The sequence below is a fragment of the Pyxicephalus adspersus genome, chromosome 4 (genome assembly GCF_032062135.1).
Source record: "Pyxicephalus adspersus chromosome 4, UCB_Pads_2.0, whole genome shotgun sequence".
In the NCBI taxonomy this organism is placed as follows: Eukaryota; Metazoa; Chordata; class Amphibia; order Anura; family Pyxicephalidae; genus Pyxicephalus; species Pyxicephalus adspersus.
The window spans coordinates 154,384,400-154,399,088 of NC_092861.1; the positions used below are offsets into that span (position 1 = coordinate 154,384,400).

The 14,689-nt window shown below is 39.9% G+C and overlaps 2 protein-coding genes across 2 annotated transcripts in view; one reads left to right on the plus strand and one right to left on the minus strand.

Moving 5' to 3' along the window:
• Positions 1-2,839, minus strand: part of PPP2R5D (protein phosphatase 2 regulatory subunit B'delta) — a 21,329-nt gene extending 18,490 nt beyond the window's left edge. The window contains exon 1 of the mRNA XM_072410330.1: positions 2,523-2,839. Coding sequence (XP_072266431.1) covers positions 2,523-2,682 — 160 coding nt within the window. The 5' untranslated portion in view covers positions 2,683-2,839. The remainder of the gene's footprint in view (positions 1-2,522) is intronic.
• The window catches only part of PEX6 (peroxisomal biogenesis factor 6), a 21,770-nt gene continuing 9,907 nt past the window's right edge, over positions 2,827-14,689 (plus strand). Inside the window, exons 1-12 of the mRNA XM_072410331.1 lie at positions 2,827-2,843; positions 3,119-3,215; positions 3,299-3,435; positions 3,825-3,936; positions 4,105-4,307; positions 4,567-4,762; positions 5,144-5,269; positions 5,939-6,144; positions 7,251-7,312; positions 8,830-8,938; positions 12,251-12,367; positions 14,368-14,445. Of these exons, the coding sequence (XP_072266432.1) occupies positions 2,827-2,843; positions 3,119-3,215; positions 3,299-3,435; positions 3,825-3,936; positions 4,105-4,307; positions 4,567-4,762; positions 5,144-5,269; positions 5,939-6,144; positions 7,251-7,312; positions 8,830-8,938; positions 12,251-12,367; positions 14,368-14,445 (1,460 nt within the window). The remainder of the gene's footprint in view (positions 2,844-3,118; positions 3,216-3,298; positions 3,436-3,824; positions 3,937-4,104; positions 4,308-4,566; positions 4,763-5,143; positions 5,270-5,938; positions 6,145-7,250; positions 7,313-8,829; positions 8,939-12,250; positions 12,368-14,367; positions 14,446-14,689) is intronic.

Sequence of the window (14,689 nt, forward strand, 5' to 3'; positions counted from 1 at the left end):
CAAATGACATTTAATATAGATAAATGTAAAGTTATGTACTTGGGGGTAACAACATGCATGCTTCATACTGTCTAGGGGTAATACGTTTAGGGGTCAGTAATAGAGGATCTGGGGGTTCTGGTCGATCATAGACATAATAACAGCATGCAATGCCAAGCTGCATTTTGAAAAGCTAGCAAAGTACTTTCTTGTATTAAAAGAGAAATAAACTGCAGAGATGGAGACATAATCCGGCCCCTGTACAAAGCATTGGTCATATGCAGTCTAATTTTGGGCCCACAAACCGGATATTGAGAAACCTGAGAGAGTGCAAAGAAAGGCAATTCTTAGATTGTAAGCTCTTCGGGGCAGGGTCCTCTCCTCACCTGTGTCACTGTCTGTGTCTGCCTGTCATTTGCAAGCTCTATTTAATGTACAGTGCTGTGTAATATGTTGGTGCTAAATAAATACTGTTTATTAATATCAATAACTGAACTAATAAAAGAAATGGTCCATATAGAGAACTCCTCCCAAATATTTACTGTAAGTTCATTACAAAGCACCTAGGGGGCGCTCTGTGTCTGGAGGAAAAGAAGTTTAAGCTCCGGATAAGGAAGGGATTCTTCATTGTGAAAATATGGAATCGGCTCCCTCAGGAAGTAGTCTTAGCAAGTTTTAGAGATTGATTTAAGAGAAAGCTGGATGATTTCTAGAAGCACAGAATATAACTGGGCATTAAAGGTCTAAAATAAAGATAACAGAGACTGTTGATCCAGAACATGATTGTCTCATGAAATCAGGAAAGAATTTTTTCCCTCTGTTGAAGCAAGTTGTACGAGAGGTTTTTAAGAAGTTTTTTTTGTCTTCCTCCGGATCAACTATGTCTATAGGGTTTTATATCAGATATTTTTTTCCCCCCAGTGGTTGAAAGACCTATGTCTTTTTTCAACCTAACGTTGTAGCTTTGTAGTTATTGCAACATCCAAAATGTAGAAACAATGAGGCCTTGGTAAAACTTGAAAAATATATCATCAGATAAAGATAAAGTGCAAGAGCCCAGCTGCTTGATATCAATGTACAGGCGTGCTTAGGTGTGTGTGCCTTGGCCAGCTATCCTTGTCCTCCATGTAGTATTGGGATCCAGAATACCCAGACCATGACACTAATAAACATTATGTAAGCCTTAACTAATTGCTACCTCCCATGACCAACAGACCCTGAGTGAGATACTAGTGGCACTGCAGAAACCTAACTAAGTCTGTAAGAAAGACCAGGGCGTTAGGGAATAAATTATATTGCTTCTTCAAAAAATTTACAGAAAATTTGTTAAAGTACTGATGTCCACTTGGCTGTCCTGTCTAAAAATTCAGAAGGTAACACATGAGAATCATATTTAGAGACTCAGTCTAGCTCAATAAAACGCCAGAGTGTAAATACTTTTCAACATACTGAATGATATACTCTGAGAATTCTGGATAATGATCCTCCTGTTGTTATTGGTGCTGTTTAAATTGTTATTATTTTACAGTATTTATATAGTGCCATCATATTACGCAGCGCTGTACAAAGTTCATAGATGTGTCACTAACTGTCAATCAAAGGAGCTCACAATCTAATGTCCCTACTATAGTCATATGTGATTAAATGTAGTCTAAGGTCAATTTTAGGGGGAAGCCAATTAACTTAACTGCACGTTTTTGGGATGTGGGAGGAAACCGGAGTACCCGGAGGAAACCCACGCAGACACGTGGAGAACCTGCAAACTCCATGCAGATAGTGTCCTGGCTGGGATTCGAACCTTGGACCTAGCGCTGCAAAGGCTGGGGTGCTAACCCCTTGGTTTTGTTATTTATTGAAACATCCTTTCATAGTAATTATTTAAAAAAAGGTTAACATCCTACCAAGCTTTTAAACAATGGCTTCTTCAACAGGCACTTTCATTTTTCCCTATATGCCACTGAGAGGGCTTAGTGGAACACCCAGGGGAACCATGTGTGTGCACCCAAACACAAGCAAGATTCCAAAAACTACCAGGACCAAGAGATCCTTTTTCACATTGCTACAGAGAAAAAAAAAATCTATGCACTAGTGTTAAAATCTATTTCCTAATTATTCAGCAAGGTCCAAAACAAACAAGTAATACTCTACTGTGCTAGATAAGTGCAAGTAAGAAGGCAATCTCATTTCTTGAAAGCCTCAACTGAGCTGGCTTGATGTCAATGAAAACTCTTTCAGGCTGCCAGGCTATGACTATCCGATTTACTTCTTTACCACCCAATATTACCTGGTACAGATAATGTGATGACTATATTTGCCATTATGGGATTACAAGTGACTGTTACCTCTGCTGTTTAATCTCCTAGTGGATTTAGCTGGCATGCTCACTATATTCCTGTACTGTATTAAGGTTCAGATTTCAATTGCTATTTGGAAAATGCCACATTCTGCTAATCGATGGATCTTCACCTCTCTTTCATTATAATCAGAACCTAATAGAAGAAAAAAAGGCAAGAAACGTAACAACATGCTATAATAGTGCTCACCTTTTAGTGGAGGCAATTTATGGAGCTCTCTATTCTTGCTCAGGCTGAATCTAGATGAACTTTGTCTCCGCTCTCTCTTCACCACCTGTCCACCACCACCATACTGGATCTTGTTCAGTTGGGTAGGAGGTGGAGCATTAGGGCTAGGTCGTTTGTTCATTCCTGGTTGTACCTGCACAATAATATACAGTTCTAGTATCACATTTGAGTTCCAGATTACAAAAAAACTTGAGGCAAAATTTTTGATAGTAGGGAAGGGTTAGTTAGCGTCTCTCATACAGTACCTTGAAAAATATTTACTAATATGCCAACCACTTCAAGGTGCAGAGTTTTTATTCACAAACTACTGTGGGAAATCTCCCCATTGTGGGAGGGGCAGAGTCACAAACTACCGGGGGAAATCTCCCCATTGTGGGAGGGGCAGAGTCACAAACTACCGTGGGAAATCTCATTTTGGGAGGGGCAAAGATGCAAACTACTGGGGGAAATCTCCCCATTGTGGGAGGGGCAGAGACACAAACTACTTGGGGTGTACATCTCCCCCTTGTGGGAGGGCAAGGGTAGCTTCCACTGATTAATTAGGTTTTTTTCTACAGGTGTCCAGACCTTTACTTCAAGGTGTGCAAAATAGAAGGACAGGATGGGGAAAATGTTGGTTATCTTGCTGACACCACTCACACTACACTCTATCAGGTGTGTGAAGAATCACGGTCTTTAAATATAGAAACGGGGTCCCCTATATTCTAACACCTTTTTACCCTCTTGTAATATTACAGGTGGGTATGACACACAGCTATGTGCCCTCCTTTCCTTCCCGTGATGCTAATGTCTTCTGGAGTAGTTTGACCCCAGCAGGTCTCTCGCAAGTTGTTGATGACATGTGCCAGTTGCTCCAGCCCCATCTACAGAACAGGTAAGACTTATACTGTATACCTGAGGTCTGTTGTCAGTGCTGAATGCTGGGATAAGAGTTACTAGGTATACAGAAAACAATAATGATTATGTTGGCAGATCATCAATATAATCAGAATAAAACAAAAAACATAGCTTTAAAAATATGAAGGAAAAAACTGTTTGGGCAGTAATAATATAGTAATATAGTACAACACAGTATGTGTGGAAAGAACACAGGACAGCTCACAATTTCGGACAAGATTTATCTTTTTTTTTTTTTGTTTGTATTTTTTATATATAAAGCAGATACAAGTTTTAGTGGTGCATTAAAAGACCAACATGTTTATTGTTCTAGTTTACATACACCTAAACATGCTGCATGTGCTGAGACTTGTGTTGTCTATACAGTGGCCATATTCTTGGGGCAGGAGGTCGGATCCTCTTGTGTGGTCCTGCAGGCAGTGGTAAAGCGATGGTGGTGAGAGCCACTTGCAGTCGTCTGCATTTACATCTCTTCCATGTAAGTATATTTAGGGTATCTAAAGGTGAAAAAGATATAGGACAATGCCATTGCCCATAAATTCTGTGTTCTTGTGACTGACTTCTGTTGTGTAATGAATGGCATCTTTGTCAATAAGTGTGAGCTTTGTGTCTGGTGGAATCAGTAAATTTGATATGTATCTTGCAGGTTGAGTGTGCCAGACTGTGCAGGGAAAGCAGTGCTGGCATGGTAACACGTCTTCGCACTATTTTCTCCCGTGCTAGTGATTGTCGTCCCTGTGTTCTAATGCTTTGTCATGTTGATTTTATTGGAAGAGAGAGAGATGGTTCTGGCGAGGATACACGAGTCACCTCTGCTCTTTGCAGGCTCTTGCTGGATTCCACATTTAGGTGTGTAATTTGTCTTTTCTTGTGCACAATATGTTACGTGTAGCAATAATGAGTAAAACTTCCTTAGTCTACGGGAACTCTCTTACTATTCACCTATGTCTGTAGAGAATGCACACTCCTGAGCCTGCTCTGTCTCTAGAGACTGCAAGCTTGAGCTGTCTGTAGAGACTACGCTGTTACATGAGCTTGAGCTGTCTACAAAGACTGCACTCTATGTAGGGACTCCACCATACTGAGCTTGCTCTGTCTTTGTTTCCAGGGATTGGCCAATGATTGTTGTTGCTACTTCGAGTCATCCTGGTGATATTTCCTTGGACTTACAGTCATGCTTTATCCATGAAATTTCTCTACAAGTTCCTTCAGAAGATCAGCGCCTGTCAATGCTCACAGCTCTCACAGCTCCACTCATACTTAGCAGAGATGTGAACATCTATCAGCTGGCACGCAGAACTGCAGTAAGTTCACAGTGAGAAACTGATTATATGGAAATGACAGCAATATGTCTTTCCTAAATACTATCATCCTACATTACCCGATCTCGCACCTGGGTCGGGTGAGATAGGATGAAGAACCTGATAGAGAAGACGAAGATGGCGGTGCGGGGAAAGCAGACTCCGGGACAAATGTCGGGACAACGCGGGACCAGATGCTGGATACCCCGAGTGATCGGACTGCCCTGCGGGGATTGAAGGTAAGTGCGTTTTTGTTTTTTCGTTTTTCAGTATAGTTCCTCTTTAATTCCACGTCAGGTTGTTCCTTTTGCTGTGTGCTTATCTTGTTACTGATCCCCATTTTTTGGCTGTCTCTTATTTATGTGTGTGGTTGTTTTGCTTGAGAGTGCTCTCACACAAGGAGATGAAGAGGATATCTTAGCCACCGGTTTTCCGATCACCTTAAGGGATTTTGAAAATGCCCTTGTTGAACTGCAAGATACCCATTCTTACACAGTTGGTGCTCCAAAAGTAAGCTTTAAATGAGCGTCTGCCTTACATTTTGATGCCTATCATGTCATGTTTTGATTTTGTTATCCCCTATGGCAGAGAGTGGCCCCTTTGCCATTCTATATGTCTCCTAGGCTGATTTATCAAAGCTCTCCAGACAAGAAGAGGTATATGATGTGAGAATCTGGGTGATCCAGCAAAACTGGAATACATTTCTTAAAAAAATTTTGCTATTAGTTGGCAAATGTTTTCAGACCTGGACCAGATCCATTCTAGGTTTGCTGCATTCCACAGATTCACTCATGATAGTCTATATTATTTTTTCCATTCAAGAAGAGCTTTTAATAAATTGGGCCAAACGAATTAGCAGGTGTCTGAAGATAGGTAGCTGGGTGTACTCATGTTATAGATGGAACTACGCGTGTCACGGGTGTGCTTTTTAAATCGGTGGTAGTACTCGGGTCAGAGGTGTGCTATGTAGTTAGTTGGGTGTAGTTGGGTAAGTGCTGTGTTTTGCAGTTGGTGTTCCCGTGCCAGGTGAACAGGTGAGTGTTATTATCTTAGTCCACTATCTTTTCCTGGTATACTATCTTGGTTGTCAATTATAATTTGTTTAGTCATTGCTCAGCGACAGTTTATTCTTCAATGTTTCCTTCACAGAACTAAGTCAACTCTGTGTCTCCCTTCCAGGTCCCCTCTGTACACTGGAAGGATGTTGGGGGGCTTCATGAAGCAAAACGTCAGCTTTTGGACACCGTACAGCTTCCTCTTGAGCACCCTGAATTGCTTTCTTTAGGCCTTCGTAGGTCTGGAGTCTTACTTTACGGGCCACCAGGAACGGGAAAAACATTGCTTGCTAAAGCTGTAGCCACTGAATGTTCCATGACTTTCCTCAGGTATGTGGAACTAGGGCTAATTCCCACCCTCAGAAATTCTTATTCTACAGAATAGCAAAGATGTCGCTCTGTAAGATATAACGTATCAGGAGAGCTCGATTGTAAAGTAGTTACATTTCCCTGCACCTGTGATTTTCACACAACGGTTAATAGTAACTGTAGCAGTTATCTTGACCCTTCCTCATTTTCTGTCTGACAGGAATAAAAAGATCATCTAGCCCACTCCACCCCGTTCTTCTTTTTCAGCGATTTGCCTTCTGTTCATTTAGTCTCAGCTTTATGTGTGGGCCTTTTAAGTGTGGCCTGTTTTCAAATGCAGTCCGGTGTACTGATACTGTATGTGAGAGGTAGTGCTATTAGCTGAGAAATTCGCCTACACTAGCACAGACACAATACAAAGGAGCTAAGGATTGTCATTTTATTGTTCTGTCAACCATGGCAGATAAAAGACTGATAACAAAATGATTAACAGTTTGGAAGACAATCTCAGCACTGGAAGGTATGAAGCAGGTTTAAGGTAACACAGGAGTCAGGCTTGTTGTGATTTCAGTAAATATGATAAAGGGTTGCCTGCACACTATAATGTACAGCCTGCCTGTAGAGTATGACAACTATGTATGACCATATAGATAAGCAGAGGGACTGTACTAAGCTGTAAGAACTTGCACTGACATTTCCCCTGCATCTGACTGATCACTGGCCACAGAGACTGTGCTTCCCTGTTCCTGGCATCCGAGGTCACATGGACTAAGAACAGGTATTACACAGTACAGGTAAACTAAGAACAGGTATTACCCTGTACAGGTAAACTAAGAACAGGTATTGCCCTGTACAGGTAAACTAAGAACAGGTATTACACAGTACAGGTAAACTAAGAACAGGTATTACACAGTACAGGTAAACTAAGAACAGGTATTACACAGTACAGGGTAAATGTACACTACAGGGAGGCATGAGAAGGAGGTTTGCTTTTAAAATGCTGCCTAGAGCTTAGCTTTCAGATATAACATTACCAGGAGTTCAGTGATGTGACCCTGTAAGACAAAATATTACAGAAAAGTGTTAGGAGGTCACTTCTGTGTGTAACCATTATCTCTCCTCACCAGCGTGAAAGGGCCAGAGCTAATCAACATGTATGTGGGCCAGAGTGAGGAGAATGTCAGAGAGGGTAAGTGTGACTACTGCCACCATGTCTCTGTAACTTTCTTCTTATCAGTTGTCCCTTCTTTCATCTCATCACATTCTGGTTTCTTTCTCACTCTCAATTCCTTGTCTCCTTTTTTTCTTCTTTATACAGCAGCATTATACTCTTGTAGATGAGTGTAATGTAACTTTGGTAACACCTCCAGTTCTGAATAGTTTTGATATGACACCATGCAAATCTGGGAAACTGTGTTTAAAGTGACTAATTCACATTTTTATTAAAAGAAAAAAAATAAAATATAAAAGAAAAAAAAAATAGTTTTCAAGTTCAGCTATGTTTGTGGATGCTCAGGGCTTTGCCTTATTTCAGACTTGCACTGGATAAGTTGTTGTCCAATAACAGCCAGGTGGTTGGAAATAAATGGTGTACTAAGTTTCCAGCTAAAGGTGGTTTATTTGAAGATTTATTAGATAGTAGCATTTGGTTGTGATCTTGAGGAAGTGACTGCAAAGGCATTAATATTTGTGGGGCCAATATCTTTGTTGGCATCGTCTATCACAACACAGCCTACATTTGCGCTTAATGTACATCTTTTCTCTGGAATGGGTTAGGGTTAGGAGAGGATGGGAAAAGCATAACAATTATCTTTTAGGATAACATTAGAGGGTCTGATTAAATGATCAGGGTCACAGGGGTAAGTCCACGTACAGGTAGTTCCCGGGTTACATACCACATAGTGACTAGAGGTTTGTTCTTAAGTTGAACTTGTATGTAAGTCTGAACAGGTACATTATTTTAATAACTGTAATTAGGACAGATGTTTGTCTCAACATATTATGGCAGCGTGGTGTTCGTTACTGTTTAAAATCCTCACTGTCAGCTAATCACAAAGCAAAAAAAAACTTTATGGAGCCTAGACATTCATTAACGTCTGGAGCAAAGTGTTCTTTAATATGCCCTGGTCACATCACTGTCATGGTCTATTCTTTTCTCTCTGGACTTGTAGTTCTGTGTGTGCTGCTCCAATATGATTTCTAGGATGTGTACTCGGAGTCAGTGCAGGTTTAGGATCTGTGTATCTTTGGGGCCCTGCAGCATGTTTAGGTATTGGGACAGTTTGTAGTCCCTCTGTAATGATTGCTAGTTACTAGTTTTCATATCTTTCTAAATTTTGACTTATTTCTCTTTGGAGTTGTTCATTGGATCTTTTATTTTAGGATTAGGCTGTGTAATTTACAGATTAGGATGTTAGGCCCCTTTGAGAGTTTTGGATGGACAATGTAATAAGAGTCGTTGCAGTCCACATGGTTTGGCCTGGTACTTGTTGGCCATTAAGGCAATATGGTGATATGGGTTAAGGCTGTAAAGGTAATTGAACTCTCTCCCTTTGTCTCTTGTGGTGCTTCTCCATTTTTCTCTCTCTGACAGCACCAGCCAAAAATGCTCTCTTCCCCCAACACATTTACCTCTCCTTTATTCATTATGTGGTTTTCCTTTCTATATTTTCCTTTATTGATCTTTGGCTTTAATCTCCTATTCAGTATTCTCTCGGGCTCGTGCTGCTGCCCCGTGTATTATATTTTTCGATGAACTGGATTCATTGGCTCCCAATCGTGGAAAGAGTGGAGATTCAGGAGGCGTCATGGACAGGTGAGTTGATAATCTTTTGTCTTCTGTAACTAGACTTTCCAGTATAAAAAGTGGACATCAGATCCTAGTGAATGGTACTGTAAGGCTCTATTAGCGATTATACTGGATTTTTTTTTCTCCATTAACATACAGGATCATAAAGTAACAGGAGTTTGCATATCGAATCATAAAACTGAGATGCATACTGAATAGGATCCTTTGGCCTTTTTCACACTGCAACAGATGCGTGTTGAGGTGTGTTTACTGCATTGCACAACAATATTACAACAGCAGTGATACAGACAAACTCCCTACAAACTCAAAATTCCACCAATGATACCAGGACCTTGGTAAATATCCTGTGCAGAACACGTGCAGACCAAATGGGAGAAAACAAAATTAAAAATGTTTGTCCTTCACTGCAAACTTCAGAAATCATTTTTAATCTATTCTGATTAGAATGACGTAAATGAGCATCCAATCCCCTAGCTTATTAACCATTTTTATTATCTCCAAGCACTCCATATGAAAACTCTTCATGTATGAGTTCAGCCTCTCTAGACTGAGTACTGACCTGAATTTTCCAGACACCATCTGAACTAAGAAAATTGTGCGTACATACCTGTGAGTTTCTCTTCACAAGGAATTGGGATAACTGCCTGCATTTCACACAGTTTGCTGATATGAGACCAGACAATCTCTTTTACTTTATATCTGTATGAATTCTTGTCTTCAGACTTTGTTTTTGGGATGCCTGCTGCAAAATCTTTTGCATTGTCTTCTAACTACCCAGGAGTTCCCAACATTGTCCACCCAAATCCGCCATAATTTTACAAGTTTTCAACCTACAGGGGCTGGCCGGGTGTTCAAAACTTCAGAAAGGCCTAATCTTAAAATCAGAATAATAATCATAATAATCATAATATTTTTAAAAGAAACTAACAATTCTAAGGGTAACAAAATGATCCTTAGCTAAAGCTAATCTTTTCAGGGTTGGAGGTATGCCCTAGGCCTTAGAAACCTCCTGAGCGAAAAGGGCACAATTTGGTAACCCTGTTTGAAACGCTGGACTTCCTATCAGGCTTAGCCCACTCTAATTCTGTTAACTTCCTAGTTTCAAATATTAGGGGAAAAGAAGAGAATTGCTTTTGTAAATTTGGAAATACTTCCCAACCAATAGTCTGCCTAACTGCTTTCACGTTAACAGTCACATGAGAAAAATCAAAGCGAACATCCAATTCTGCATCAGAAATTAAATTTCTTTTACCAACAACAACTACATTCTTTGTAGGCCTCTTCAGTATAGCACCCTAACAAGCACTGGATCCCCCTTGCCACTGCCTGCCGAATATAAGCCTTAACATTACCTGATTCAAGCTCCTGAGATGTCAACACTTCCACCAAACAAGCACACATCAGTTTCCAGGACAATACCATTATCCCACACAGCCAGCAAGAACCTGACCCCGGTCTGGAGACAACTTGTGCCATCATTATCTGATATCTTCTGCTAACAGGGGACCCAGAATGATTACATACCGACCTGATCATGACGATCTGGTGAACACAACACTATTAGGGTACAGTGCCGGGCACTGCGTCCTGAGGAGGATAGGGATGGGAGTGTGTCTGTGGCAGGTCTTTGACTTTGCGACCATGTTTCTTCTCTAGGGTCTTCCCCCTAAACATAAATAGGTAGCATGTCAGTGCCGTGCTCTTTAAAAACTGAAGAGATAGAAGGAAAAAGAAAATCACTTACCCCCTCCGATGTCTTCAATGCTCTGTCCCTCAGACTCAGCAAATCCATGACAAGACTAAAGAGAACACAGACCTAAAACCAAATCGGAAAGTCTCGGCAGAAAAACAGCCATAATCAATTTTAGGCTTCCGCTGTATGCCCCCCCAGCCTAAAAACCCATCAGAGAAAGGCAAGTTCCCAATCTTCAGGAAGTGGCAGAAAAAAAATGCTGCACTGATCCCCAGCTGCAACATTCAAGCCGCTCCTACACCAAGCTGGACCTGGAGGTAAACGGGGAAGTGACACGTGAAGATTTCCTGTCATGTACAGGAATAAGATGCAGATTCTGAATAGAGCCACAACCAGCCTGGAATGCGGGAAGCCAAAGAAGCAAAGGAAAAAAGAAAACATACTTTCACAAGAACCTCTGGTCTGATCTGCAATTTATGCCGTGTACTAACAACCACCTTAAGACCCTTGAATTGGATTTACCTCTACGTTTGGGACCCCTCTTCACCCGGGAGAGCATGAACCTGGGAAGGAAATGGACAGTGTGGTAGCACCTAGGATGCTTTACTGCAAGTATTAAAAAGGAACTAAGTGGGTTTAAGGTAAATGCCTTTTTATCATCTAATTAAATGATGGCCCTAGGGGGTTTCAGGAAAGTGCCAGGAAAGTTTATTTAAAAAGTTACAATATAAAAGGGTAGAGAAAGAAAATCAAATGATTTCTGCTCACGGATACCCTAATTGCAATGTATAGCAGACTTATCTCGGTAAACAAATTGAAGGCTTATTTAAATTTTATTATTAGGGTATTTATTAAGGCTCGAAGTTGCACAACGTCGCTCATACAGCACATTTTCTGTCACAATTCATTTTATCAAGCTAACCTGTGTTATATAATTGTGTTCAGAACAGCAGTGTGTTTAAAAAGTGTAAAACCCTTTTATTAGCTTTTATTTTAATACATGTAAATGCATCACTACACATTCTATGTAGTGATGAAAAATTGTATCAAATTTGTGTTCTTCCTTTACAGTAAGTGAAGAAAAAAGAAGTATTTGGCTCTTCAAAAATAGCAGTGTGAAGTTCAATTAGTGAGGTTATTCATTCTGTAATAAAACAGGTGGTCATTAATTAGAACTAACAAAGGAAGGCAGTGATGTGCCTGGTGGATGTACTCTCTAGTTCCAAAGTATGCCCTTACTGATTTTGAGTATATACTCCAGTGATTGTGAAAGCTACAGAAGCTGAAGGTACTACAGACAGAGACAGTAACTTCTCTTACTGTGTGCAAAATGTTTCCAATAACTACTAATAAGTCACAGATTCTTTCTTAGTATGGTTTTCCCACGGGTATATGCAGTCTTCTCTAATAATGTACGAAGTGGTGTTCCAGTACAATAAAGTATTATGTATTCACTTATTATTTACAGGTAGTCTACCTGTGTGATGTGAAGGTCTTAGCCTTCTGTGCTTACTTTATATGGTGCAATCCCTGTGTGATGTATGAGGCTTAGTCTTTTTTTTGTAGGGTGGTGTTCCAATATATTGTAGTGTCCTCATTCTTCTGTGTCCTCCCATTTTTTGCAGGGTGGTGTCCCAGCTGCTGGCAGAGATGGATGGATTACATTCCTCAAATGATGTGTTTGTGATCGGAGCTACTAATCGACCTGATCTATTGGATTCTGCTCTGCTGCGACCTGGAAGGTGAACAGTTGTCTCTCACATTTACATTTATTGTGCTTGCACCATTTTATAGTATGTGAGCTTGCATAGATACTTCAGTGCCAGCTCCAATAAATCAGATGTAACTTTAAGAGCATAGAGCCGTGTCTCTAACGATAGCAAGTGTGTCCTATCACAGCAGCATAGGCAATGTCTAAATTGACATTTAGACATTATCCACCATTAGAGAGGAGAGGGGGAGGTTGGGGTATGTATGTGTGTGGTGGTGTTGGAGGGGGGAGTAACAGACATCTAGGGTGTTAAAATAAGAATGCCGATTTTTGCAACAGTAGCAGAATATTGCTAATAATGGCAGCTCCCAACTGTATGCTGATATTTTAGTTCACTGATCGATATGAACAAAAAACAAGATGTACTGGTCAATCAGGATAGTTACCAGTACAGCACAAGATATTCCCAGCTTCCTGCAGTCCAGCCTCTCTTCATTCAATGGAGAAGATGCCTGAAACTTTCCCTTACCTGCTGCATCTCTAATATCTGGATTCTGTCTGCCACAGCTTTCTGTTGATGACATCAGCACTTTTAGAGAACTGGGCAGATATTAAGTCACCCACGGGCAGCAAAATAGTCTACAGTAAAGAAATAATCTGCTAAAATGGATCCCACAAGGATTTTTGTTAGTGAGGCATCAATAGAAAAAAGAGAAGATTTTCTTTGATTCCGCCCCCTGTCTAGGACCAGCATCACAATATTACCTCCTATGAATATTTGAAGAAATCGTAAATTAGTCTTTAGAGTGAAAAAGCAGGAAAATAGGATCAATCAAACTCAATGTGTTTTGCATAAAGTAGATATAGTTCATCATTACTTCACCAAGCACTAATATACTATATATAATAATAAACAAATTAAGGTATTCGACATAGTCCTAAATCATACAGTGAAAGCACAATGGTATGGAATAAACATAGTATAATGGAATAAAGTAACACAAATTTCTAAACCCAATATAAAATTCTTTATGACTGATGTGAAAGATCAATCAGATGGACTCATTAATGTGATGATGGTCCTTGGTAGGGTGGAATTGGCATGCATGGAAAAGTAATACAAGTTTGTCTTTTATGACAAATAACTTTTGTTTTTATATTTCTAAATTGTGAATAAAGAAAAATATATTGTTTGTGTGGTTCAAAAATTATTCTCTTTTTTTTATATTGCCTCACAAAAAAACCTTGTTGGCTTTCAAATAATTTTGTTTCTCTATTTAATGAGAGGATTGTGGCATCATTGGATGACTATAAGCCATTACTTTGTATTTAGTCCTGTTATTTGGGAATTACTGGTAAATAGCATTCAGATCATTAAACGTAATTGTGTTTCATTAAACGTAATCGATATCATTCATTTGTTCCTTCATCTAGCTTTAGCCACAGAATTATTTTCTCCATTGGATTTGGTTCAGGTTGTGTGATTTTCCGCTACTACTTTTAGGAAAACTAATTTTCTTTTTGTCATCCCAAATAGCATGAACCTTAAAAAGCTGCTCCTGCTTCCTTGTTCCACCATCTCTGGGTGCCCAGGACATTACATACACTTATGGTCTCAATGATCATGTCCTGTCAAGGCACATGCTAGACTCGGGCATATGTCCTTTCATGTGGCCCTTGGCCTACAACTCAGGTCCAGTTCTGTTGTTTTCTCCCTAACCCTTGTTAGTATTTACTTGTTTTGTTGCCTCCTCATCAGTTGGAATGCTTTTGCACATCCTTAGTGAAAGCCATTCTGTGTTCCCCAACTGATGAGAAAGGAAATAGTACTTTTGTAAACTCCCCACTATGTTTGAGATAATGCTCTCTGCTTAGATATGAAACTGAGGAATGGTTTTGGTAGAAAGGGTTATCCTAGGCTGGCCTATAGTTTTCTGGGTTGTATGTCCCATAAAAGACTCCAAGCATTGCACTCTTAAACTTCGACATGGTCTCATAATTTTTTTTTTTCTGTTCCTCTTTTACATGCAGGTTTGACAAATTAGTTTACGTTGGCATTAATAATGATCGAGACTCCCAGCTGCGGGTCCTGGAAGCTATAACACACAAGTGAGTTTTGCAGTATTCTTTATTTGTCTTACATACTGACAATAACAGGGATTAAGTTGAATTTTGCTTTCCGAGCCTGATAATTTCAAACACTTTTATCCAGCTTACTGTCATAGAAATAGTAAAATGGGTAATTACACAGCTCAACAAAAAATCAAATTTTCAATATATTTAGTGTATTTCAGTTCTGCTGAATCCAGAAATGACATCAGTTCCATTAAATTGGCTCTAGCTTTTGTGATAC